Below are 27,290 nucleotides of genomic sequence, written 5' to 3' on the forward strand. Positions count from 1 at the left end.
CAGCATCTACATACAACTTCGTTACACTCACGATCGAGCAATACATAGCGATAGTTCATCCAATATACTACCGTAAGAAAACAGCAGCTGGACGACTGGGTAAGACCTATTTCGGCATTATTCTATTACCCTATATTTGTGGCTGTCTTATTTCGCTCTGTGTTTTAGTATATGAAGATTCTGATCCTATATTAAACAAATGTGAACTAAAAACTAACAACGTAGCTTTGGTTATTGTGATTTCAAACTTTCACCAATTTTCACCAGTCTGTATCATCCTGTATTGTTACTTGAAAATGCATTTCGAATTATCGAAAACCAGCAACACAGTAGCCGCGCAAACAGACCAACCAAGTTTCAGGCGAGTTGTCCATTTAAATTTGATAAAAACGCTTTATTCAGTAGCAACCGTATACATTTTAACAATAACACCACATGCTATTTGCACGCAGATTTACATATTATGGAATGACGATCTTAGGAATACTGTGTACCACGTATCTGCATTGTTTTTGAATCTCAATCTAATGATTAACCCGTTTATTTACTGTACATGTTATAAAGAATTCAAACGTGGAGTTGGTAAAATAAAACAAGACATTTCAAAGCTCAGTACCAATGAAAGCATTCAAGTGGTTAGTATATAGCTCCTTACAGCTGCACGAGTTAAACAAAGGACATGGAATCTCTCTCTAGGTGCCGTATCTAACAAAGGACACGCAGACTCTCTCTAGGTGCCGTATCTAACAAAGGACACGGAGTCTCTCTCTAGGTGCCGTATCTAACAAAGGACATGGAATCTCTCTCTAGGTGCCGTATCTAACAAAGGACACGGAGTCTCTCTCTAGGTGCCGTATCTAACAAAGGACACGGAATCTCTCTCTAGGTGCCGTATCTAACAAAGGACATGGAATCTCTCTCTAGGTGCCGTATCTAACAAAGGACACGGAGTCTCTCTCTAGGTGCCGTATCTAACAAAGGACACGGCGTCTCTCTCTAGGTGCCGTATCTAACAAATTACACGGCGTCTCTCTCTAGGTGCTGTATCTACGAACGTAGGCGATCATTTTCTGTCACAAATTTCTGCTTTTCGCTTTCGTTAACAGGTCCACTCGTTGATGTTTTACACCTTTTTCTGTTAACCACTCAATTACACTTGCCATCCACATTACTCGTCTTCTACCTCTGCTCCTCATTAATTCTATCTTTCCAGTTAATGATTGGTTCTCCAAACCATCTTTCCTGACCATATGACCCGAGGAATTTTAACTGCCGTATCCTAATTTCTTTTATAACTTTCCCTTTAGCTCTTATGAACTTATTGGTCACTCTCTCAATCCATGAAATCCTCAAATACTTTATTTATTCACGAGACTGATGTGCAGTACAACTTGTTCAATCAATATTGATTGTTTTTACACAAGTTCGTGATATTGCAAAAAAATCCAACATCATATTAATACGAAAAAAGAAAAAAAAATTAAAATTGAAAAGAAACATTACACTGAGCATAATGCCTTCGATCTGACACCCCTATTTAGGGAACACCATACCGGTACTTCCCGCGTAAACGGGAACCCCTATCTACTTTATTGTCAAAATATTAAAATTTTGAGATATGTTTTGTACCATAGTACATAGTTTAATGTGTTTTTTTGTAATTAAATTTATGTTAATTACTGTAAGTAATGTAAAATGAAATTGAAAAATTGTGTCACATTTTGTAACGGAATCTCGTCGATTCGTGTTTACATGTATTATAAACCGATTTGTTAAGCACGATTATGCAAAATAATGCATATAGGCCTATTGTACTCGTGTTGTAAATTCATACCGTAATTGTTGATTTCGATAGACAGATAATGTGCATGTTACCGACAATAGGAACATATTAAAGTACGTACGAATGAAGTCTAACGTTGTTATGATTTTGTACTAGTTTTAGATTACGGACGGATTAGACTACTGCTTGACTCTCTCACTACATTCACAACGCAAGAACGTAAACGCAACTGCAAACTTCGACTACTTCAAATGAGTAAAAATAAAAGCTATAGAAAGTATAAAGCGCTAATAATAATTATTTAATACTTAAATGATTAGTTGCTACAAAGATTGAAAAGCCTCAAAAGATAGGCTCCTCCTGTCATTAATTATGAAACAATTTAACGTTGATTGAGTAATTTAGTTTCAAATCTTTTATATAAAGCATTTTATAAATGCCTCCGCCCAGGAGGTATGCAGAAATGCAAAAATCAAGATCAAATAAGTTAAAACTGCCTCAATCTAGGTTTATATTTATATTATTACGACATGTTTCGGGCATAGCCCATCATATTCTTTCTTTCCCTCTCTTTCTTTCTTTCTCTTTCTTTCTTTTTCTTTCTTTTTTTTCTTTTACTTTCTTTTTTTCTTTCTTTTTTTTTCTTTTAATTTCTTTTTTTTCTTTTACTTTCTATTTATTTTTCTTTCTTTTTTTTTCTTTTTTTTTCTTTTTCTTTCTTTTTTTCTTTTACTTATATTTATTTTTCTTTCTTTTTTTTTTACCTTCTATTTATTTTTCTTTCTCTTTCTTTCTTTCTTTTTCTTTCTTTTTTTTCTTTACTTTCTATTTCTTTTTCTTTCTTTTTTTTTCTTTTACTTTCTATTTATTTTTCTTTCTTTTTTTTTCTTTTACTTTCTATTTATTTTTCTTTCTTTTTTTTCTTTTACTTTCTATTTATTTTTCTTTCTTTTTTTTTTCTTTTACTTTCTATTTCTTTTTATTTCTATTTTGTTTCTTTTTTTTTTCGTGTTTGAGATTGTACTTCGAATTTAAGCCTGTCTGTGCTCCGCGATCGGTTGATAGTAAATTGACTAAGTAGCTAGTGTCTGACGTTCTTTTTGGCCTAATTACATTTCTTTTGAAAGTGCATACTGGACAATCATATATATTTTCCATATATCTTATATCGGTGGTGACGTAGGTTAAGTCTTTCCAATACATTGACCAATCAATGTATCCAAGGTAATTTTAATCGTGCTCCATCAATGTTCTAGTTTACCACTTGACAACAATCATTACATAACGATGGTAGGCCTACTAATGGAAAACTTACTGATTATTATGTGCGTGATAATTTAATTTGACACTGATACGCTGCTGTTCACTAAATTAAAAAGTATTCCAATTCGAATCGTTCACTAATGCGCATGTGTATTACGGTAATATATTCGTCTAATTGACGCGGAAAAAAAATCGCAGTCACTGAGATTATTACGTACGAAAATACTAAGTTGATAGTAATCAATGTTGTGTCATTGACAAACATGTTAACATTTAAAATACCATTTTGCAGCTATACTGTAATGTAAAATTGCAAATTTTTTTCTATATATTTTTTACAATATGTATTGTTCCCCTTGAAAAAATAATATTGTTGAAACATTTTTTCTTGTCTTTTTTCTTCTACAGAAGTCTTCTTCTTCTACAAAATAACCTATTCAAAGTCTAATTTAATTATTCTTCATTTTTCATGTTTTGTGGGGACAATACATCTTTAATTATACATTATTAACTTAAATTTTAATTCTATAAGAATTGCTTAATATTAAGTAACAATTCAAACAATTTCCATAACAAAAACTCGATTTGTAAATATAGTTAGGTTAAAAATGGCAAAATCAGCACTGTGGTCATGTTAGTGAGTTAGAGTTGTCAAAACAATATAGATTATCTGATAAACATCCTAGAAAGTAGGAAACCTTTTGCCATTTTTCGCCTAACTGCATAATGTTACTGTTATCGACGTTTGTGAGACAACCTAAATAAAGCAAATGTCCTATAAGAGTGTACTAATTAGCAAATATCTGCAAATGATACCGGTAGTGTTGTCCACTGAAAGACAGTTTACGTGATGTACCGCAAACCCTAATAATGTTACGTATTTTATATTAAAATACGTATTCATGGATTTCATAATCTTGAGTTTATGAATAGTAATTATTTATTAATAACTAATTTTTCTCACTCCTGAGGACTCTACAGTTCTTTTCAGAACATGGTGTACCGCAAACTTTATATCAACAATAATTTATTTTTTATTTATTTATTGGAATTTCTGCCAGAAACATACAATAATAGTAACACATGGCCTAATACAGGCAAGTAAAAACCAAGTATTGAACACAATTCTTGTGTTCTTGAACAATACCGAAAAGAAGATACAAAACAACTACAATCCACAATAACTATATGTTGTTGTATATGCCTACAATATCTACAAGAAAGGTACCAACTATAACAGACACTTTCATTGCAAAACAAGAAGTAAAACAACATCTTTGTTAAATGAACATTTATTTTGTGTAATTTCTCTTCAAGATAAATAGATGAAGCAAAAGGCACCTTATTTCAATGCTTACTTCTACCCATTTACAATGTGCGATAAACATGTGTTTTACATGCTATGTTTAAACACTGACGTATGTATAGTACATTAATCTACTATTTACAATGTACGCTCACATCCTATTTACATCATCGTACTTATATAATATCATAACTATTAGAACAACACGTAATCATTATGTAATAACATTTAGTCTAAATGCCAGAGCCTTAAACCTGTTTTTTTTAAACAAAATAAGAAATTAATTTCTATTTCAAACTAATTGACATAGCAGTCAATTCCTCGATTAAACATTTTTCAATTTCAGAAATAAAAATTAAATCTTTCATAGATTTCGGCCTTGTACAACAAATTAATCATAACATTTAAGGGTTTGACGTAATACTCAATATGCATATCGGTTACACGGTAGATTTACAACGAAATTATGTAAAATTTTAGTCGATTATCATTATTATTATTATTACAGATATCATAATTTATTTATTTATTTCATTTCCCAACCAACAGTGAACTCATGGTTCACCACTTACAGTAGGGAAAGCAAATTCCATTACATATTATCGCATGTATCTTATGCAACACCTGTATCACCCAAGCCTATAACCTAGCCTTAACATACAGTCACCATATTTGACACTGTCTAATGTCCTTATGTCCGAATAGAACAAAACACACTATAATGGTCAATGCTTTATTAGTTTTAAACTCTTCTTAATTCGACCAACATTCCTTGGAAGTTTGTTATTTCACATTTATAATTTTATTCTTTTTTTCAACAACTATTTCCACCCCAATATATTTACATACACACTGTCTATTGAATCCCCCAAAACGTCAGTCAACAGAAAAGACAACTCGTAATTAAATGACATGCGATGGGTCACATAAGCTAAAAGATTTCTAATCACCAAACATCATCAAGCAAGTAAACAGTAATACACAATACTATGTTTACAATGTCTATATAGGGCCTACATTAATCATGCTATTTATCATGTACTGCGCATGTGTTTGAACGTCATCGCTATAACTGTAACCATGGTTAAGAACCAAACTCAATAACAACAAATACTTTATTAACAATGTTCTTTGAAACTCTTTGACAAATTTTGTTTTCAAACGATCGATATGTGTTAATAACATATCCCTCTGTATCTGGTATACAATTATAAAATCATAATAAAATGTACTACAAATGTAGTACATTTTTTTATGATTTTATAATTGTATGCCAGATACAGAGGGATATGTTATTAACACATCGATCGTTTGAAAACAAAATTTACATAATTGAAGCATTGAAGCAATATTTCATAATTGAGTTCAAGGATGCGTTACAATATGTTACATTTTAATCAAGATATATTTTTTTATTCGGCTTAGGTACTTAATATTGAATCTGTCAATGACGTCCTTCCACTAAAAACTGATCATAATACTTTTATGAACAGTACGGAATTAATTTACAACATATTTTTTATTTATCAAAAAAAACCCTGAAATATGAAAGTAACAAAAGTATAGAATTAGTTTCACATATCGATTTTTTTTAAATTTACAATAAAATATACCAACATCATAATCGTTACATTCATTTATGATTATATCGTAATTAATAACATGTGCTTTTAAATAGCAATTACATTGTAATGGATTGGGTTTGGTGTCCATGAAAGCTGGACAGATCCTGCCGGCCGGTAATGTCATTTCGAATTTTTGTGATCCCGCGTTTAAATTCTGTGAATGTAAAACAGTAAATAAAGGGGTTAATGCACAGGTTGCTAGCGTTCAATAGTACGGTTATTTCATGAAGAATTATAGAACTGAATTCGAAACATCTGCATATGTTGTACACCATGTAGAGAGTGAAGTTTGGTGTTACAGTCACAAGAAAGGCAATGGCCACTAAAACTAGGGTTAATATCATATTGCGTTGAGTTCCTTTCAGTTGGCCACCTGCATTGCCGGTCCGCGGTTCGTCGGTTGTATTTCGGATTTTCGCCATCTTCCTTAAATTTAGTAGTATACGGGTATAACAATACACTATTACAATGACCGGAAGTAACCAGTACATTGTAAAGATAAACACGGCAGACATCAGTGCGGTAAGATCACTTGAATAATAGTATTTGCATTCTCCTTTGCTCTCCGGATTAACATCCCCAATAATTAAGACAATGAAGGCCGCCATCACACCACATGTATGAGGTATGATAAGTGTGGTCACTTTTCTTCGATTAAAGCTTCTCTGTCTGTAGGCAATAGGATGAACAACAGCAACGTAGCGTTCGATCGTCACCATAACGAGGTTGTATGAAGATGTTGCTGATAAGTACCAGTAAAGGAACCGGCTTTTACAAAATAAGGTTCCATTTTTGCCTTCGGGTGCATCGTTATTATAATAAATAAGGAACATACAGCAGCCCAGCATGTCAACCGTCGTTTGATGAAGCAGCAATGCATGAGACAGAGACTTTTTGTAGGTCTTGTTGTAGATGAAGACAAACATAACAAGAAAATTGACAATGACTCCAACTGTAGTTACCAGCCAGCGGATTATTATCAAGGCGACCGGATCTTCAAGGTCGTCTTGTGGATACGTTGTCATCGAGCTCGTTGTTGATGCCATTCTCTGTTACAAAAATGAAAACAAAGACGGTTATCACCACTAGGACGGTTATCACCACTAGGACGGTTATCACCTCAAAGACGCTTATCACCGCAAAGACGTTTATCACCACAAAGACGGTTATCACCACAAAGACGGTTATCACCACAAAAGTTAGTAAATTATGCAGATAATTTACGGTATTAAAATCGCGTGCCAATGAGACTAGTTAAAACACATTTCAATTACTATATTCATTAAAATATTATTAAAACATCTTTACAGTAAAATTGAATAGCGATTTAAAAAAAAACAAACAAAACCAATATATTAAATAAATTGACAATAAAAGATGGCAAAGACCAATTCACATCAACGTTTGTGGTTTCGGATGTTTAATTTGTATTACATTAAAAAAACGTATTTGTATACAGTATAAATGATTACCTAAAAATAATTGAGGAAAATTCCATACGTCCGATATTTTTGTAGGTTTCCGCTGTGGAGGTGGTTCTAATGAGATATGAATTCATAGTGTTGGTTTTTAAAACGTATTTTCCACAAGCGTCATAATAGCAGCTTGGTATAATGTGGGGAACCAATCAGTATATCGAATATACCACAGGAGGGCTCAATTACTAGCGAAACATTTTATAATTGAATTTCATGCTTGTAGAATCATTTTCGGATTGATTCAAAATCTGAAGTTGATATTCAACAGTCATTAAATATAATTAGGATCAGGTGCCGTTTTCGGCCACCTCGACTTGTATGGACTATACCATTATAAAAAGATGGGAAAATAGGGGTGTCCTATTTATTAATTGAGTGTGTTAATGTGTTAAAATACTGCTGCTTTTGTTCTTTTGTTTAGTGCATTATGTTTCAGCAACAAAGAGAAAACAACTACGCCCTGCATGCTGTAGAATTAAATTCAAGTTTTCAAGTTAATACAGTATATTATGGCTCTTTATTTCTATATAATTTTTAGGTATCCTTCCCTAATATATTAGGTGGATTCCCTAAGGTGGATATTGAATAATTTTTACGGATTTATAGATACAGAAAATATGTAAAGAAAGTTTTTATTCCAGTTACAAATAAAAAATATAATTTACCAAACATTAGTACATTTAATAAAGATGACAGTAGTACATTTAATAAGATCTATCACATACTGATTATTAGGTAATCAGTAAAACAAATAAACATTATAATTTTGTTAATAAATCTGTACCATTTTGTTCCCAGAAAACACAGCGTTTGACATTGCGTGTTTTTAGGTTTGGTTTTTCCTTTTTGTACTAACATTTAAAGTGTTTAAATCCAGATAGGAAAACATAGGCCTAGTATTTAATTAATATGCTTTAATTTTGATTATACTGTAGTGTTTAGTTTAGTTTTTACATATAATAAGTAAGTATACCTACTTATATAGTTTTTATTTATTTATTTATTTATTCATAGGAATCACCTTTATATCAGTGTCACACATTTATCAGTTAATGGTGCATCCAATTTACAGACAAAATTACAAATAACATAAGCCACAAAGTTCTAAATACTAATACATAACATAAAAAAAAAATGTGATCAAATTAATTAATTAGATCTGTATGAAAATACATAATACGTAAATTGTACAATATATATAACTACAAAAATAAAAACAGAACAACAAAAATACAGCAGAATAGGCCTAATAAATAAATAAAACTTACAGATACATCCTCATAGAGATGTCTGTAGCTTGTTTACTATAATTATTAATCAATTAGTTGAGAGGGGTAATGCTGATAAAATTGTAGATCTAGTAACCCATGCTTTCATGAAATATTTTTTACAATAAAAATCAAAGATTTCTCCTAATGTTTCATTTTCAGTGAATAAATTGTCTAGCATAAAGTGGTGTTTTAATTCCTTAGATCCACAATTAAAATTATCCCAGTACATACTTAAATTATTGTCTATGAGGTTGTTCTTAGGATCCAAGTATACATCATTTCTATCAGAGTTTAATGAAGGACATTTAAATAAAAAATGGTTTACTGTTTCTTTTTCGTTAGTAATACACATCTTACATAATCCTGTGTTATGATTTGACCAGGATTGTCTACGACCCTCAAGATCTAGAGAGTTTGATCTTGCTTTAAATTTTAAATTCATACTCGTAAAATTAGTTTTATCTAACAAATATTGTTAAAAGTTTGGAGTTCCTTTATACATAGTATATTCCGTTAACATTGTTTTGCATTAGGCCTTTGAAAACCACTCGTTATGATCAACTTGTTTATTAATATTATTTTTCCTAAATGGCTTTATCCAGTTAGTAGATGGTTCTTAATTAAATTTGTCTATAAAATTTGTTTTATTTAAAATATCTTTAGCTAATATAGTAATATTGTTACAAAATCTTGGCATTCCCTAACACAGTACCTAATAATAACATGCCTTATAAAAAGTACATGCATTGCTAGTTTTTGATGTTTTGTATTGTTCCTTGTAGTTTGTACTGTAGGTTACATAACAGAACAATTGTATTGTCTTCCCATTCAATAGACACCCTTCTCTACATAAAACATAATACACCACACCCCTATCATAATAATGGTATAGTCCATATAAGTCGAGGTGGCCGAAAACGGCACCTGATCCAAATAACAACCAATTTTGATAATACGATAAGTTCTTAAAAAACAATTCTTGCAACAGTGCATTATTAATTGGATGATACAGCTCACTATGTCGGTCGGTCTGTAAGCACTAACTCAAATTTGAGCACGCGACTGCAGCCATGTCTATGGCCTTGTTGAAAATGTGGCTCCATTAACGTTAAAATTAAAATATATTGTATTCATATCAAAAAATTGCCAATCTGTCAAACAGAGAAGCGTTATTTTTTAGGTACGATTTTTTTAGGGAATTAAATACCACATTTGTATTTGATTTTGCTCTGATATATTCAGATACATTTATATAGGCCTAGTAACCTCTCACTCGTCCTGACACGAAATACAACGTTAACGTTCTTTATGCATCCCTATACTAAACTAAACTCAAATACAGTTCTGCAACTGTGTTGTCTCTAGTTAACTTCAAATAACTTTGTGATAGTAACAGAGACTTTGTGATAGTAACAGAGACTTTGTGATAGTAACAGAGACTTTGTGATAGTAACAGAGACTTTGTGATAGTAACAGAGACTTTGTGATAGTAACAGAGACTTTGTGATAGTAACAGAGGCTTTGGTGTTAATTGTAGGTCTACTTTTTGGAGTTAATTTCTTTGAAGGAATATTTCAATACATGTTATTGAGTCCACTTTAAAAACACAATATGCCTAATTCATATTGATAATTTTATATTGATATTGAATCATGCTTTTGTTTGTATGCATTGAGTGTAGATGTGGCTAAGCATTTGACACACATAAAGTCTACATGTTGCTGAAAAGAATACAATAAATAAACAAACAAAATGAGGAAAGATCAACGTTTCTAAATACACATATTTATCTATTTTAATTGTAGACGTAAAAGCTTTGTTGTGATTTATGTGCAAGAGTATCGATTTTTTTTCACAACAGCTTTTCAATTGTATTGTCTATGATGTCATTACAGTGAATTATCATGTTATCTTAACAAAGGTAAACAGATAATTTGCACGGATTTTGCAAAGCAAGTATAAAAAGATGAATTTGTCCTTCAACAAACCATCTATTCTTCTTTGGTGACAAAGATTTATATTCAACAAATACACTGAACAAAAATAATCAATCAAACATTTATTTCTCTTAAAGTTCAAATTTTGAAGTTCATAATAATGAATTAATAATAATAAGCTTTTGTGAGACAGCCAATGAAACTAAACAAAAAACAGGACAAAACCCGAACTGGAAACAGGAAAAAAACTGCAATGAAGACTTTTAGTTTCAGAGTTACCGAAAAATGTTAAATATAAAAACTTTATATAAGTGAAACATGATAAGAGATTTTGTTTCGATTTAAAGGGAAAAAAAAACTCTTCTTTGATGAGGAACTGGTACCTTATCTCAGAGTTTTGGATCCGTGAACTGGATACTATGTTTAAAAGTTAAATTAATGAATATTTAAAAATCAGGAATAATATAAGCCGCCGACGAATTTGTTGAAAAGTTGAATTTATTAAATGAAGCTTTTATGTCTCGCAATCTTTCAATCAACCTTTGTTTGGAGATTATTTTCCTTCAATTATTAGAAAATGAATATTGGTGATCATTAAACTGTACAGTGCCTTACTATAATAATAATAATAATAATAATAATATTTATTTCCACAAATAATAAAGCAAAATACAGAGTAGCATAATACTGTAAATATACAACTGATAATGAACATAAATAATATAATGCAAGAAAAGAAGTTGGTAAGTAATAATAAACATGGTAATGCGAGACATTTTAGAGCAAGTCCAGAATAGACACTTAAAAAAACCGTGAAAAATGTTTGAGGGGGAGGTTTTAGGGATACAAAACAATAATAAATAATGATAAAACGTTAAAAGAAATTTAGCAAATTTCATTGTTTTACCCGAATATCTGCTCTTAGTCTATTCGCCATATAATTTGGAGCCTTCGTTTTTAAAAAGGACCGCATGGTTGGTGTGTAGCCTAAAATAAACATGCTCTCTTTATCTCAACGTGATGAATATGAATAATAATAATTTACATTTAAAGTGGAGCTACACTCAGACTTTCTCAGCTTATATTATGTTTAAGTATGTTTAATTGAAAGTGATTACATACAAAAAACAGGAAAGATATGGCAATATTTTCCAAAAGCTAATTTCTAAAAAATCGGTCAGAAAATAGTGTTTTTTACTACATTACATTTTTTCAGTAACTTAGGGGTTATTAGTTTACAATACGTCGCAAAACGTGTTACACTTAGCGACTGACGCGTTTTAGTCGCCGGTGAACGCGTTGGTGAAATGTCTCCCCTTTGGTAAATTATGTGTTGGAAAACTCCCTGTTTATACACACAATTAATACGATTTGTTTAGGCCCAAGTAATATTTCCGATAAGAATGTCAGCATAATTTACATGTAACATCATGATTTGCACTGTACAACAACAGCATAATATTCTTAATCAAATTGCTTATTAATTTTAAGCTAGGGCTAGCTAATCGTCTGCTCAGCCTAGCTAGCTAGGCTTGAATTCATGTCTAGGTAGGACTGTAGTCATGGGTTCGAAAATGCTTGGTCGTTTTGTCCCATTTATCGTTCCTGGGTTTTCTCGCACATTAAGAATTGTGAAACACAAAATTCTCTCCAAAACAAGACTGGTATTGCTCAGAATAGTAAAGAATAGTAACAGATGTGGAAGCTTATGTCTGACTGAAAAGCAACTATTCAGGCACCCTATCATGGCCCATGGGTAGGCCGAGATTGGGTGCCATGGCATAACAAACTTCACTGCTGTAAGGCTATCAGGCAGCCAGCTAGAGGCCAAGCAGCATCGTTACATACCTAGACTCTAGTAGGCCTAGGCCTAGCTTTATTGAATATATAGCCACGTCTTTCTCAAATCTCGTTAAATTTGACATTTTAGTAATAATCTCATAATCACTTATTACACTGTGAAACATGATAGGGTCACATCCAGAATGTTTTAATATACTTTTCGCCCGTCAAAAATAACATCGCGACAATAACAGATCGCCAGCTGCTGCAGTGTGAAAAATGTCGTGAGAAATGTCACGTGATCATACTCCCTAGCAAAGTAAAAAACCCAATTGGACCCAACGGGGAAAAGTGTCTATTTACGCGAAATTGCGCAATGTATACGCAATAACAATACCAGAAATAAAAAGATCTGGAAAAATTACATATAAAAACATTTTACTTTTTTTTTTTAGTGAAGAAATTAATTTTTTAGGAATATTCATGTAAAAGAATAGGAAATTACAAGGTATCCCCCCAAAACGCAAAAAGGCGTGATTTTCAAGAAAATCATACTCATTGAAAAAAATTTCAAAAAAATATGAAGTATGAGGGATGATATTTTTAAAGAATAGTTGAAATGTATGAAAAATAGCAATTTTCTGGGTGGAGCTCCACTTTAAGCTACATTTTTTTACTTAAAAGTTCCTTTTAAGACGCGTGTATACGTACTTACACAACATATAATAATTATATTCAAAACAAATCAATATACGTTTAATTAGGCCTACAATTTTCGGCACATTGAAATCAATTTATCTATGCTAAGCCAAACACAAGTTAAAAAAAAAAACTTATTGAGGAATATTATAAAAATTGATGATTTTAGCTTTACCTACTGTACCAGTGTTGAAGACTATTTATCAAATAACACAACAATATGCCTAATCCTCATCAAAATAATCTGAAATGAACCTAAATATCTAAGGTCTAACATTGGACCTATTGAAGATCTAACTTTGACTAGTACTTTTGTTATATTAGGCATATTTTTACTTTTCTTTTAAAGAAAAATTATTATATAAATTAAGATATAAAAATAACAAATGAACGATAACCTACCGTAAAGTCGACGTATGAAGAATGCGACAACCTAATTGATTGTAGGACACTTTGTTCGTATAATTGCAAGATAACGTGGATATAACCAATTAGGAGAATTTGAATGCCATCGATGATGAAGGCCAACGTTAAGAGTAAGTAAGGAGTAGGAAGGTGGTACATGGCGAGTTAATTTGATACAATATGTATTATTCCTTGGTATATGACGATTAATGAGGTAAAATAATTATCGTTACAGGCCTTGAGCGTTGAGAAAATTTATGTATGTAATTTTTGAAATACTCAATAGAGCAGTTAAGGTATTATTAATTTTGGTGCGACGAATTCCAATGAATTGGTAATTTCCGCTCATCGCACTTGATGATTTTAACAAAACTATCACATATATTTAATACATTTTTTAGGGCACTAATTGTTCTATGTTTATACATAGAAGGTGTTCAATGTTTATGTTTTGAAGATATTTATTTATTTATTTTATTTATAAACTTATTTTACAAGGATGACATTTTCATTAAAAATAATGTTCTTACAAATGGTCCATGATTAAAGAAATGCATGCATAATAATGAACAGTCATAAGTTACAAAAGTGTGTTTATAATTTCAATGTTGTTAAGAAAATATACGTGGTGTAAATTTGATTTCGCCATTTAAACAATTAATATAATGTTGTTAAAGTAATTAAAAAAAGTTACTCCACTTATATGACAGATTAGGTTTTGAGAGGAGAGGGAGGTTAAAACAACAGAAAACCTACAAAAGCCTAATCCGCTATGTAGGTTGACACACCAGCCTTTATTTGCATTTTCTGTTAATAAATGTGTAATAAGCTAAGAAGTGCAGTGCTGTATGTTCTTACTGCTTTTAACATTTTTTACATGAATACAGTGATAAGGACTATAAACCGTAGGTCCAGTGTACACAACTAGCTCGTGTGCACTTTAAAGAACCTAGTACATCTTTCGAGACGAGTAGGGGGTTAACCTGGTGTATAAGTACATCACAGCCACTGATCATAACTGGGCCTTCTGGGAGACCAGTCTTTGACTGAAGAGGTCGCCCAGTATAAATATATATTTCAATTTCAAAAATCCGTTTCTGTTACTTACAATCTATGCCCAATTTTTAGTGACGCAGTAACCGTAAAGCAAGAAGCACATTAGTTAAATTATCATCATTTATAAATGGACTAGATGAAGTGCATTTTGGATAACATTAATTTACTTTAATTAGGCCTACTGTCGCGGATCGGCAGTTTTGTCCACTTTGGCGCTATTATCACATCGGTTGGTGGCGTACGTTGGAATGTACATGTAATCTGCATACCATGAGTCTCTCGTTATAATTGTTGTAGCATTTTAATTTCACGAAAGAAAGAAAGATGTTTTTATTATGTTGGTTGGTAACGTTGTAAGTAGATATTTAATCTATTGTACCTCGATGCTGTTGCGTTTAGGCCTATATAATAATAAATATAAATAAATAATGTTATAATTGAATGATCTTACTCTTAAAAAATATATCCATAATAGTTTATTTATTGACTCAATGGTTGGAGTGTTACGTCACGTTTTAGTGGCTTCAATAACGGATCCGAACTACGACATTACAGTATTACATGATATCAGATAAGTTGATTTCAATTTATTTTTATCATCGGAGTTGATACATACATAATACATAGTGACATTGAATATTTATCTCTTTAAATGCATTAGTTTATTTATTATGATATCAAACATTTATAAAATTTCCTTAGTAGATTTAAAAGGGTACAAATTTATAAAAGTTATGGCAAAAAAATGTTACTATACTTGATATAAACAATAAATCTTACCCTTACTTACGGAAAACATTTACAACTGCGATAATTAATAGGTGTAGAAAATACTTAAAAAAAAGATATATTACAAATTTAATTTGCTATCCCTACGATATTGCAAGCATTTTACACAGGCAGCTTGCCTGCTTCTTGTTTCTGACGGTTATCTACACATTTACAGGCCTACTTGTTTCGTTTCAAGTTTTGTTTTCTTTCCGTAAAAAGGAAGGAACTGCACTGCAATAGGTATTTACCAATTTGATAATTTTTATTGAAAATACACATTACAACATTTAGAGTAAAGCATTTGAACAATAGCGTTTAAGTTATTGTGTCGTTTTTATATTTTAAAAACATTCAATAACTGTAATTACACAAGCAAGTCTAACAACGACATCACATTGTGTTTTGTATTTTAGCAAATCTTCAATAAACTACAGACAATATTAAAAAGTACTCATATTAACAATTAATACCGTAATGCTTTATACCAAAAATTAAAAAAATAATAGTACAATTATAATTCTTTTACAGAATTACGTTTATTTCTTTGTCGACTTATTTACATTAAATACCGAATGAGTAGACCTACGCGATTATATTGATTAAATTATTAATAACAATTTGTTAACGTTTCGTAATTCTACCGAAAATAGACGTATTTAATCGCTTGTTTTGCTATAGTTAATTGTTGCCATATCGAGGACATCGTCTGAACTAGACTTATGTTTTAGTAAAACTTTAACACCTTGTTTAAAATCTCTGAATTTAAATGCATATATAAATGGATTAATTACTAGATTAGATGCATTCAGAATAACTGTAATGTCGTGAATCAGGGAAGTATGTAAGTTTAAACAATTGCAAAAAGAATAAATGATATAATAGATGATATTTGGAGTTAATGTTATCAAGAACGCTAAATAAATCATCAGCAGGGTGTTGATTACATTTCGTTCTACTTCGTCTCGGCGCCGTTCTTTCGATTTGTGTTGTCTTGATGCGTGACTCCTGGACGGTAAGCTGGTATTCTTGGCTCTCTCGTACAATGTATATAATATACGTGTGTAGCAGATTGACATGACCACCACCGGTATAAACCAGAACGTGAGGAAGATGATTGTAGCAGACCATTTAGCTATGATTTCGGATGGAAAAAAGTAGTCACATGACCCAGGATATTCTGGAACAAAATCTGCATACACTGGAAGTTGGATTCCAGATAAAACTGAAACAACATGCGGCGTTGATAGAAGGAATCGACGTTTCTTTAAACTTTGACCTTTTCCAAAATATTTTCTAGGGTAAACTACCGCGATGTAACGTTCAATTGTTAATATAAGAAGATTCTGCGTTGAAGCGGACAGGAAGTAGAAAAAAAAAGTTCGGCATCGGCAGATAATTGAACCTCGAATATCAGTGTATATGGGAAAGTTGTAAAACAGTGGAAAGAAAAGACAACCAAAAAGATCAAGTATGGATTGATGAACGATAAGTAGGTGTGTTATAGATTTTTTGTGGAGATTGTTGTACAAAAATACAAATGCGACCAGGAAGTTAGCACCAACTCCTACAATACCGATAGCGTATCTCATACTGACGATTATTGGCCTTTCATGCAGCTCATAAATCGTAGAGTTTGTAAATTCCATCTGAAAAAACAATTATTTTGAATACATTAAAAACCTATATATGTATAACATCATTATATTTATTTTGTAATATAATAAAATATTATTTTAATTGTAAAACAAATTGCTAACATGTTTCAAGAACTATAAAAAAACTGTGAACAACTTAATAAACTTATACAATAATTATATTATCTTATGTCTATACAATAATTGGAGAAAAATGGTATTCATGTAATTTGAACTAAAAACTTGTCGAGAAGTGCCTTCCATATACATATGTACATGCAAACGCGACTCTACGGTCGGTCGGTTGGTCGGTCGGTAAACACTCAAATGAGCACGTGACTGCAGCCATGTATATGGCCTTGTTACCAAAATCTAAAGTGTACAATAGTTTTGATACTTAAAATATGTTATATTTGCTATCTTAATAATACAAATATAAAAGGAACATTGGAATTTCTTTTATTATTACTTACTTGTTACTTGTTTCATAGCTATCCCCATTATTGGGGACATTTCGCCGTCATTGACATTATGTTGACATAGCACAACTTTTCTTAATTTTATGAGAGACGTTAATTTTGATGAGAAGGTCATGGAACACTAATTAATTTTAAAAACAACTAAAAAACCTGTTATTACAGTATTATAACATTAACCAAGTGACTAAGATAAATTGTCAGACCAAATAATATAAGTAGCCTATAGATGTTTTTGTAAATTAACTTAAAAGAAACATCTTTTCTCTTTTTGCCAGCCAATGAGGTTGATATGTTGCTCTAATGTCTCCTTAATATTCCACATTTTTAGTCGCGTGGACGCAACTCTATAGTTCACTATGTCGGTCGGTCGGTCGGTCGGTCTGGTATCACTATGCTTAGCATGCGACTTATGGCTGTTGGCCTTGTTCAATTACAATTCCTTATTAAGTTAATGCATAACAATTGTTTAAATACTAACCTTGGCTCTGTTTAGAGAAGTATACGATACAGTCTGGATGCATGGGTGTGGAAACTCAATCTGATACTTATCTAATGAAGTGATAACAACGTTTTAACTGACTTCCAAGAAGTAATATTTTCTCTTTCAGTGGTACTTAAACTATAATCATTACAATATAAATCACTTTCTGCTTAGAGATATCTTTATAAAATAATAACAGAAACATGAGAGCAGAAATGAAGACAGAGTCATATAATCGTATAAAATGAAACTATATATACACAATCGGTTTTAATTGCTCATAATGGGCCTTGCACAGTTTCAATACTATTTTGTAAAGTTCGAAGAAGTTGCGATCGAGTGTTAAATCAAACTGTAGATAGTACTTACCATTTGAAAGTGAAATAGAGTCTATTAGGCCTATTCAATGTTTTATTATGGTATCATTTTCTTATTTCAACCTTTAATTATCGTATAGCTACACAATTAATTAGCATAGATTGTTTCTATCACTATTGTACTATTAACTCAACATAGACACCGTCATGTCAATAAACCTATGAATACGCCTTTTAAATTACCTACACGTTTAGAAACATATGGGCAGGCGCAGAATGACTGTTAGACTCAATAGCTACGTATGTCGTTGAAAACGAAAGTTCGCACAATATGCCTGTGTAAAGGTGTACAATTTCCTTAAATTGTTTTTAAATTCATATTCATTTTAAATGTAATAAAACTAAACAAAATTTAGTTTTATCAGTAAACATACGGTCTTAAGTAATTGGATAAAGTACATTGAATCTTTTGTATTACATCGAAAACAGTACTTACTTCCTTGTTGTTGTAAAGATGTATTATTGTATGGGTCGCTGTTGGGGACAAAATAGTGTAAATAAACACAAGCATTTTGTTGACTACCGATTTTAATTTTTTTTTTACAAAAGGCTTTCATTCCTACGGTTAAATAATTTTTTTGGAAATAAAACAAATAATATCTTGACAAAATATTTATTTTATTGCCAAATTGATATTTTATCAAAGAAATTGGCATCGTTCCAAACTGCACCTCGTAAACAATGTTTTTGGTAAAGTATTTTTAGTTATTTACAAAACATTGTGATGTTTGTAAACTATAATATAACAGTCGTTAATGAAGGAGGAAGTACATATTAGTTTATTCCAACATCAAAGGGGGAAACTAACGGTTAGAAATTAGGCTTATTTGATCTCAATTTTACATTATTCGGTCATAATATAAACAGTAAGTAATTTTTTAAATTCAAATGTATATAAATATTTTATAAATTATTTTAAGTATTATATTTTATATAGCTGTTTTCACGTACAATAAATAAATTCATCATTATTCCGTCTTTTCGAGAAAAAAAAACACTTTCTAATAAATATTATACTTATTGTAGATTGTGATGGCTACTTGTGATAACTTGAACATAACTGTAGAGGAAATCTCTGATGAAGTGGAGCTTGCTCTCTCCATCTCGCGCTATATTTTAACGATCATCGGTGTCATTGCCAACCTGGTTGTGATCATTGTCTTTATAAACTGCAAAATCTACCGTAAATGTTTCACGTATACTTTGATATTTCAACAAGCATTCATTGATTTGATAGCATGTTGCTTGTACCTCATCTTGTTTAACTACACCGTACCAGACGGCCATGCTGGCGTTGTATACTGTAAATGTAGAACTTTATTCTGGTTATTTGCATCTGGATCGACCTTTAACCTCGTGTATATATCCATTGAACGGTACATTGCAGTGGTGCATCCAATGAGATACTGGGCGAGAGGTGAATGGAAAAACAAAATGCTACCTCAATTGATTGTACCATTTGTGTTTTCCACTCTTGTTGTTTTTCAACTTTCCATTTTTAGCAGGCCCGATGACTTAAGCCCAGGCAAGTGCAGGTATTGTCATGGTAGTGAAACTGTGCGTGTGATCTCTGGAGGCTCCATATTCCTTTTAAATTGGGTTATCCCAATTTCAATAATGATGTTTTGTTATCGACGAGTTTATGTGACGATGTTGAAACATTCCAAGTCAAAAACAAAGTGGAGGAAAACACCGAGTTCCGATCAAACTGATGCAACAACCGAAGACACCGCTACCGACACTGAGCAAGGTACTGGAATAGATTTGAAGATCGATAGAACGTCTAATTCGACTCGTTACAGTAAAGCACAGGTGAACTTTGTCATAACTATGGTTATCAGTGCATTCGTGTTCTTATTAAGTATTACCCCTTTGTTAGTATTGTATTTTGTGTACGTTCTTTGCGACTGTTTTGATTATGATCGACATCCCTTAAGACAAGTAGCAATCATATGCTTTGTGTCAAGTTTGGCCGCAAACCCTTTTGTATATGCATTTAAATTTAATGAGTTCAAGTCAGGCTTCAGAAAAACTTTCTTTCGTCGCGATAGAAAATAAGATTAATATAGGCCTATTATGCCTTTTTAAAGTGTATGAGTCTGAATATTTTAGTAAAAAACTTAAAGTTTAACTTGTATCCATTTTGTACAAAACATACACAACATATAAACAACCCAATTGTAGGAGAAAGTATTGGTAGTTTTAATCTATGTAAATACTGAAAGAATTAGTTTATTTACAATCTTATATTGTACTGTAATTGCATTTCTTTCACTATCTTTGTTGATAAAAACATTTTGCTAGTACGTAACTCATTTAGTCGACTAGGAAGAATTGATGGTGAATATTTATTTTATAAATTATTATAGCAGATTTTAATCAATAATTATCATCAGTTTGTTTGCTGTTTTAATTTTAATTTGTAATGAGAAAAAACATGGAATCAAATGAGCTAAACAAATATATTGTAAACATTTTTAAGTTAAGATTTAGGATTTAGTATAAGTTTACGTAAACATAATGGGCGTTGTTAATAAAATACTTAATTAAGCAATTCTGAATTCTGCTTAGTTTTAAAAAATTATTTTATTCAAAGTTCAATGTAAAGATATTGGTGATATTTCAGCATTTTCATTTAATTACCAGATAGATGTGTTTGATTGAACAATAATTATATAGAGAGGTATCGTATTTCTCTTTCCAAACAAAATATTTCTGAATAGTTTATATATGCTATAGAAAAATAAATTTTACTCTAAATTTGAAATGTGTAGTTTTTCATGAACGAGCATTAACTTAATATTATAGTAAATCATTCACTCAAACGCGTGTGTATTGCTATGGTGTTCATATCCGCGACGGTTTGTTATGAGTAGTTTCTATTCTAAATCCGGGATTATGTTTGTATTATCTGAGATGGCCTTCCATAGCTGCCGTTAACCATACGATGTGAAATCATCGCCATAACGACATGCAACTTTTGCACATTTTTTTCCCGCCGCGGTAAAAACAGTAAATGCACTTAAAACGGCCAGCGGTTTCAACTACCTCAATGATACATGCAGATATCAAAGCAATACAAATTTTATATTAACCTTCATATCTTTTTCGCACGTTAAACCAACTTCCTGAATTACTTCATGGTCCGTGCTTTTTATACAATAGATCTGTGGTTAGACCGATTTGTAGTGGCACTTTTTTAAGTATTTTATTTTTCTAAAAATGACGTACGGTACAGAAATAAGTTTGTTGTTCGGCGATTACAGTTGAAAGAAAGAATTTTAGTCAACCGATTTTTCTTAAAAGGCACGATACGTGATTAAAGGTAACGTTCATATTATTATCATTATTATTATTGTTGTATATTTGTATTCTTTCAATCAATAGAGAATGACATTTCAGAGAATTCGCATTACCTATTTCTTTGAATTTAACAAATAAAATAGCGTTCCGTGTCGAATGGTGTTTTTTTTTTGTCAAATGTAATACCTAAACTATGATGATGTAGTTTCGATTTCATAATAATATAAAACATAATGAAGTTTTTACTGTAACATATCAATATTTATTATTTATTTTACCTGTAATTGATTAGCCTGTAATAATGTGTTATATTATCGTAGTTTTAAAATGAGTTCATGGGTTTTTTTCAGAATGACGTTTTGTACCAATAGCACTTCATCGGCGTTCGAGCCTAGAGAAGAAACAGAGACTTTCTTACAAATAGTAATGTACCTGATAGCAATTATTGGAATGTTAGCAAATATTACTGTTATTATTGTCTTTGTAAATTGTAAAATTCATCGACGATCATTCACATATCTACTGGTCTTCCAACAATCTGTTATCGATGTATATGCCAGTGCGCATTATTTTATTTTCTTTTGCATTCAACCAGTTCCAACTGAAAAAATTAATGATGCTTTTTGTAAACTTGGGACTATATTTTTGTTCTTTTTGTCTGCTTCGACGTTAAACCTTGTATTTATATCCATTGAACGGTACGTCGCCGTAGTGTATCCCCTTAAATATTGGATACGAGGAAACAGTAAAAGAAGTATGATAAAACATTTATGTATTCCATTCCTAGCTGCTTTTATAATAACAGTACAATACGCATTCATAAGTGAAGAGGATATTGGAAATCCCGGAACTTGTGTTTTTTGTTATAGAAGTGAAGGTCTTCAGATATTGTCGTCTGTGAGTTTATTGCTGGCAAATGCCGTAATCCCCATCACCGTCATGACTTTTTGTTACCGACGTGTTTACGTCACCTTAAACAAACAATTGAAAGTTAGAGCAGAGTTAACAATGCAGTCTTTGACAAACACAACACCGTTACGTGAAAGTAGCAATGACGCGCGCGCGGAAAACGCAGACACATCAGCGCAATCGCGTCGAAATGATGACGCTGAGCGTAACTTTATTGTTACCATGTGCATCAACACCGTGGTGTACATCATCTGTGTCATTCCATTGATTTTGCTGTATCTTATCTACACTATCTGCCAATGTTTTGATGTCAACAATCACGTGTCACGTGATATTGGTTTGTTATTCGTCTTATCCAATACAGCAGTTAACCCGTTTGTTTACGCTTACAAATTTAATGAGTATAGAGAAGGATTTTCAAAAACATTTTGTCAAAATTAATTATTTAATAAAAACCAGTTTTATGTGCAACTCTTGCAAGCATATAGTAGTAGTTTCTTGTGGTAAATTGGTCTATAAAACAGCTATAATGTGATTGCATTGCTAACTAAATGAAATCACTGTACTACAGGTTGTTATGGCTAAACAACTGTGAAGCGGAAGTGCGATATATCACTAAACTCAGTAAATAGTCTGTAACAGCCAATTACAATTCATTCAACATTTATTTAGAATCAGTTGTGCTGCAAATTATTAATTTAAAAACACCTAATTAACACGTTTTAAAATAATAATACGCATTAGTAACTTTCACTTGCTTTGTATCGGTGTATCGTAAACATTATCATCCTGAATTTTTGTAAATATTTATACAGACATACCATGCGTATTGGTTTTAGAAAGGCCTTTATCAAAAATAATAAATTTCCGATCGAGCCGATATGTTAAACAGCGCCATCTGTCGGTTCCTTCATTTGGTATTTCGTTAAGTTTCTGAGTTATTATTTTTATACACTATTATTACTTTACTATAAATGGCTTAGACCTGAATAAGTAAACATAAAAATACAAATACAGTCACTTGAATTATGTAAATATTCTGACTGAATGCTAAGATAAGAATAAAACAGTCAAAAGTGAAAATAATTGGAGTTGGCTTTGATTGACGTGATTTTTTGTTATCCATTGAAAGTGACACTAATTATCTAATCTGATGTGTTAAAATAATGATTAATTGTCGGAACTTTCAGTTGGTCTGTGTTTTTTAGAATGTTAACAGGACAATTAATTTGCTGGTAACAACATCTACAGGCGCGAATACGAAGATAAACCACGGTAAGACAATGTGATCACACAAATCATTCTAAATTCTAATTTAGATCTGTTGTTTAGATGTATTGTTATTCTCTGTGATTAAACACTTGATATTAGTCGATTATTTTACTAATTTAAAAAGAGAGTTAGCTTGCAACGTGTTCAATCTCTCATATCGTTCCATCTACGTTATTATTGCAGAATAAGATGATTAACTCAACTGATCATACAGGCTTGATAGTATCTCGTATGTTGGCGTGCAGTGTTGGTATCGTTGCAAATTTACTTGTAATTGTGGTTTTCTTGTACAATCGCCTGTTCCGAAAGTCTGTATATCACATGTTGATTCTACACCAATCAATTGTCGACTTTAGTGGATGTTGTCTGTTTCTTGGTTTCTATAACAACGATGCTCCTATCGGGAAAGGTGCTACTGCTTTCTGTAAATCGAGGTATCTTTTCTGGTACATGTCTTCTACCTCGATATACAACTTGGTTATGCTGACAGTCGAACGGTATATAGCGGTAATCTACCCGATATTTTACCTCACTCGGCACCTCGGAAGAAGAAAGGCAATACCGCTGGTAGCTAGCCACGTGTTGGGCGCACTAGCATCGCTTCAACTTGTCTTTCTTGCCGAAGCTAAGCTGGAAAATCCTGGCGAATGCAAGTACAATTATGGTACAAAAGGAATTCAAATTTTTTCAGGAATTTTTCATTTTACCGCCAATTGGCTGATTCCAGTAAGCATTATGGGTTATTGCTACGCTCAGATATACAAGAGAGTGCGTAGACGACGTGTTGACGATGGTGGCGTTGTTCAAAGAACGCAGACAAATCTCCTCTCTACGCTGATAATAGTCTGTGTGGCATTTCTGATCACAATTACACCGAATCTTGTACTTTATCTCATCTACTGTATCTGCAACTGTTTCGCATTTAGTGAAATTACTTTACACGAAGTGACAGTTCTGTTTTATACAATTAATCTTTGTATCAATCCGTTTATCTACAGTATCAAGTTTAATGATTTCCAAGTAGGTATTATTAAATTGAAACGTAACATTTGTTTTTACATTCGTAAAGATAACTTAGAATCAGAAATGACAAGTGTAGGGAAAAGCTCTGAGACCTAGTCAATGAATTAAGTTTTCTAGTTTGATACGTATTCGCAAAGTGATGACCAATAAAAACGAATGAAAATCCATCGCTTGTGATTGGTCAAATTACTTTTGTTGCGTTTACGCCTCCAGAGGGCTCACTTGCGTTTTTCACTTTTTAAGCAATTCTTTAAAATAAAATATTGTTTACATTAGGTCTATGCTGCAAGATAAAAATGTCGACAAACAAGTATAGTGTAGGAAGAAGTACATAGAAGTTTTGGTTTATGACTACTAATATAAAATGTAAATATATTAAACACATTTACCACTAACGTACATACATTAACAGTAATTATATATAGTATATCTTTTTCGATTATTTTGATAGATTAACAAATAGTGATTGTATCCTCAAAGAAGACGGGAAGTATTATATGCGTTTTAATCCTTTACTAATAATGATATGATAACCATGATAAATGTATTTAAAAAAGGCGTTGCATTGTGTTAGACCTATTATTGGTGTATAAAGTTACTGTAACGACTTCCTCAAAGAAATGTGTATAACCTTTATAGCATTTGGTGTCGGGAATGTTATGAGGAACATACCTCTGTTAATAACACAGATCCAGTCAGTATATTGCAAGTAAGTACATTGTTCTATAATATATCTATTAGAGATATGTAGGTTATTCCACTCTCTACTAAGTATAATGTTTGGTTAAGTCTATCCGTCGAAAAATGTATCAATCCATAAATTGAATATTGATAAGGTCTTGTACTTTCATTGCGGAAATAAAAATACTCGTTTCCTCAGTATGTTTTATAAAAATCATGTTATTGTTATGAATATTTTTATAGTTAAAATAGTTTAAATAACAAAATAGCTTTTGTAGCCAGAATGAAAGGTTACTGGAACCAAGGTATTGTCTAGAATTTGGTATAGGATATCAAGTGTATTACGTTTTAAAGGAAAACATCACTTGTAATTGTTAAGTAATGTCATAAATCATGGTTATATCAATATACATTTGCTGTGCCTTAAAAAGAAGTGGTTTTTATATTGCAGAACAACATGTCAAACTCAACCGATCATACAGGTTTGATAATATCTCGTGCATTGGTATGTAGTGTTGGTATCGTTGCAAATTTACTTGTTGTTGTGGTTTTCTTGTACAATAAACTATTCAGGAATTCACTCTCTCACATGTTGATTCTACACCAATCAATTGTCGACTTTAGTGGATGTTGTCTGTTTCTTGGATTCTATAACAACGATGCTCCTATCGGAAAAGCCGCTACTGTTTTCTGTAAATTCAGAGTTTTGTTTTGGTACATGTCAGCAACTTCAATATACAACTTGGTTATGCTTACTGTTGAACGGTATATAGCGGTAATCCATCCAATTGTATATCGTACGCGGCAACTTGGAGGAAGGCGTGCTGTACCGCTGGTAGCCAGTCACGTACTGGGAGCCATCTCGTCACTTCAACTCCTTTTTCTTGCCGAAGCTAAGGCGGAACATCCTGGTGAATGTCAGTATAATTACAGTTCAAAAGGAATTCAAATTTTCTCAGGAATTTTACTTTTCTTAACTTACTGGCTGATTCCAGCAAGCATCATGGGATATTGTTACACTAAAATCATTATGGCCGTGCGCAAAAAACCCGCGTCTGTGGACGATGGCGGCGCTCTTCACAAAGCGCAGAGGAACTTACTGGTTACTTTGGTGATTGTATGTGTTGCATTCTTGGTAACCGTAACACCTAATTTTGTTCTTTATCTTATCTATTGCATTTGTGATTGTTTTGAATTTAGTGAAGTTACTATTCATGAGGTAACTGTTCTCCTGAACACAATGAATCTATGCATCAACCCATTTATTTATAGTTTCAAGTTTAATGACTTTCAAGTAGGGATTCTGAAGTTAAAGCGAGACATTTTGCAGTTTATTCGACGAGAACATGAGGAACAACCTAGAATAGAGGTGGAAATGACCAGGTTAGAAAAGTACAGTTCTGCAGCCATATAGGTATAGGTGTAGAATTTCGATATATAAGCAATTGAATTTATGTTAGCATAACTTTCGATTTATTGATGGCAGGATGAAGTTGAAAGTGTCAAAGATTGTCTACGATTTTATATTATACTAAAAACTTAATTTAATTAAGAATTCAATGTAATATATTTAAATAATTTACCTTAAATCGTCATCTTAGTTGAGAGAGTATTAGAAATAATCAAGAATTTTATTTTAAGATAATTCAATTGTTACTATATAATATGGTTATAATCTTTATCTTTGCACAAATTTTCTTTTTGCAATAAAATAAAACAGTAAAATAAACTGATTTATTAAATGTGATGTGTTAT

At 31.8% G+C, this 27,290-nt stretch overlaps 4 protein-coding genes across 4 annotated transcripts; 2 read left to right on the forward strand and 2 right to left on the reverse strand.

Moving 5' to 3' along the window:
* LOC144854558 (uncharacterized) lies at positions 1-27,262 on the forward strand. The gene is made up of 5 exons (XM_078712503.1): positions 1-99; positions 19,374-20,391; positions 24,046-24,851; positions 25,459-25,563; positions 25,987-27,262. The coding sequence occupies exons 2-5, from the start codon at positions 19,380-19,382 to the stop codon at positions 26,947-26,949; spliced, it is 2,886 nt and encodes a 961-aa protein (XP_078568629.1). The 5' UTR covers positions 1-99; positions 19,374-19,379; the 3' UTR covers positions 26,950-27,262.
* Positions 6,034-7,023, reverse strand: LOC144854556 (kappa-type opioid receptor-like). Its single transcript, XM_078712501.1, has one exon. The coding sequence runs from the start codon at positions 7,021-7,023 to the stop codon at positions 6,034-6,036; it is 990 nt and encodes a 329-aa protein (XP_078568627.1).
* LOC144854557 (cysteinyl leukotriene receptor 1-like) lies at positions 16,033-16,983 on the reverse strand. The gene has a single exon (XM_078712502.1). The coding sequence runs from the start codon at positions 16,963-16,965 to the stop codon at positions 16,033-16,035; it is 933 nt and encodes a 310-aa protein (XP_078568628.1). The 5' UTR covers positions 16,966-16,983.
* Positions 21,574-23,136, forward strand: LOC144854824 (octopamine receptor beta-2R-like). The gene is made up of 2 exons (XM_078712814.1): positions 21,574-21,672; positions 22,001-23,136. Exon 2 carries the CDS (start codon positions 22,002-22,004, stop codon positions 22,998-23,000), a length of 999 nt encoding a protein of 332 aa, XP_078568940.1. The 5' UTR covers positions 21,574-21,672; position 22,001; the 3' UTR covers positions 23,001-23,136.
* Positions 27,263-27,290: the final 28 nt, after the last annotated feature.

Source organism: Antedon bifida, chromosome 10, assembly GCF_963402885.1.
Source record: "Antedon bifida chromosome 10, ecAntBifi1.1, whole genome shotgun sequence".
Lineage (NCBI taxonomy): Eukaryota > Metazoa > Echinodermata > Crinoidea > Comatulida > Antedonidae > Antedon > Antedon bifida.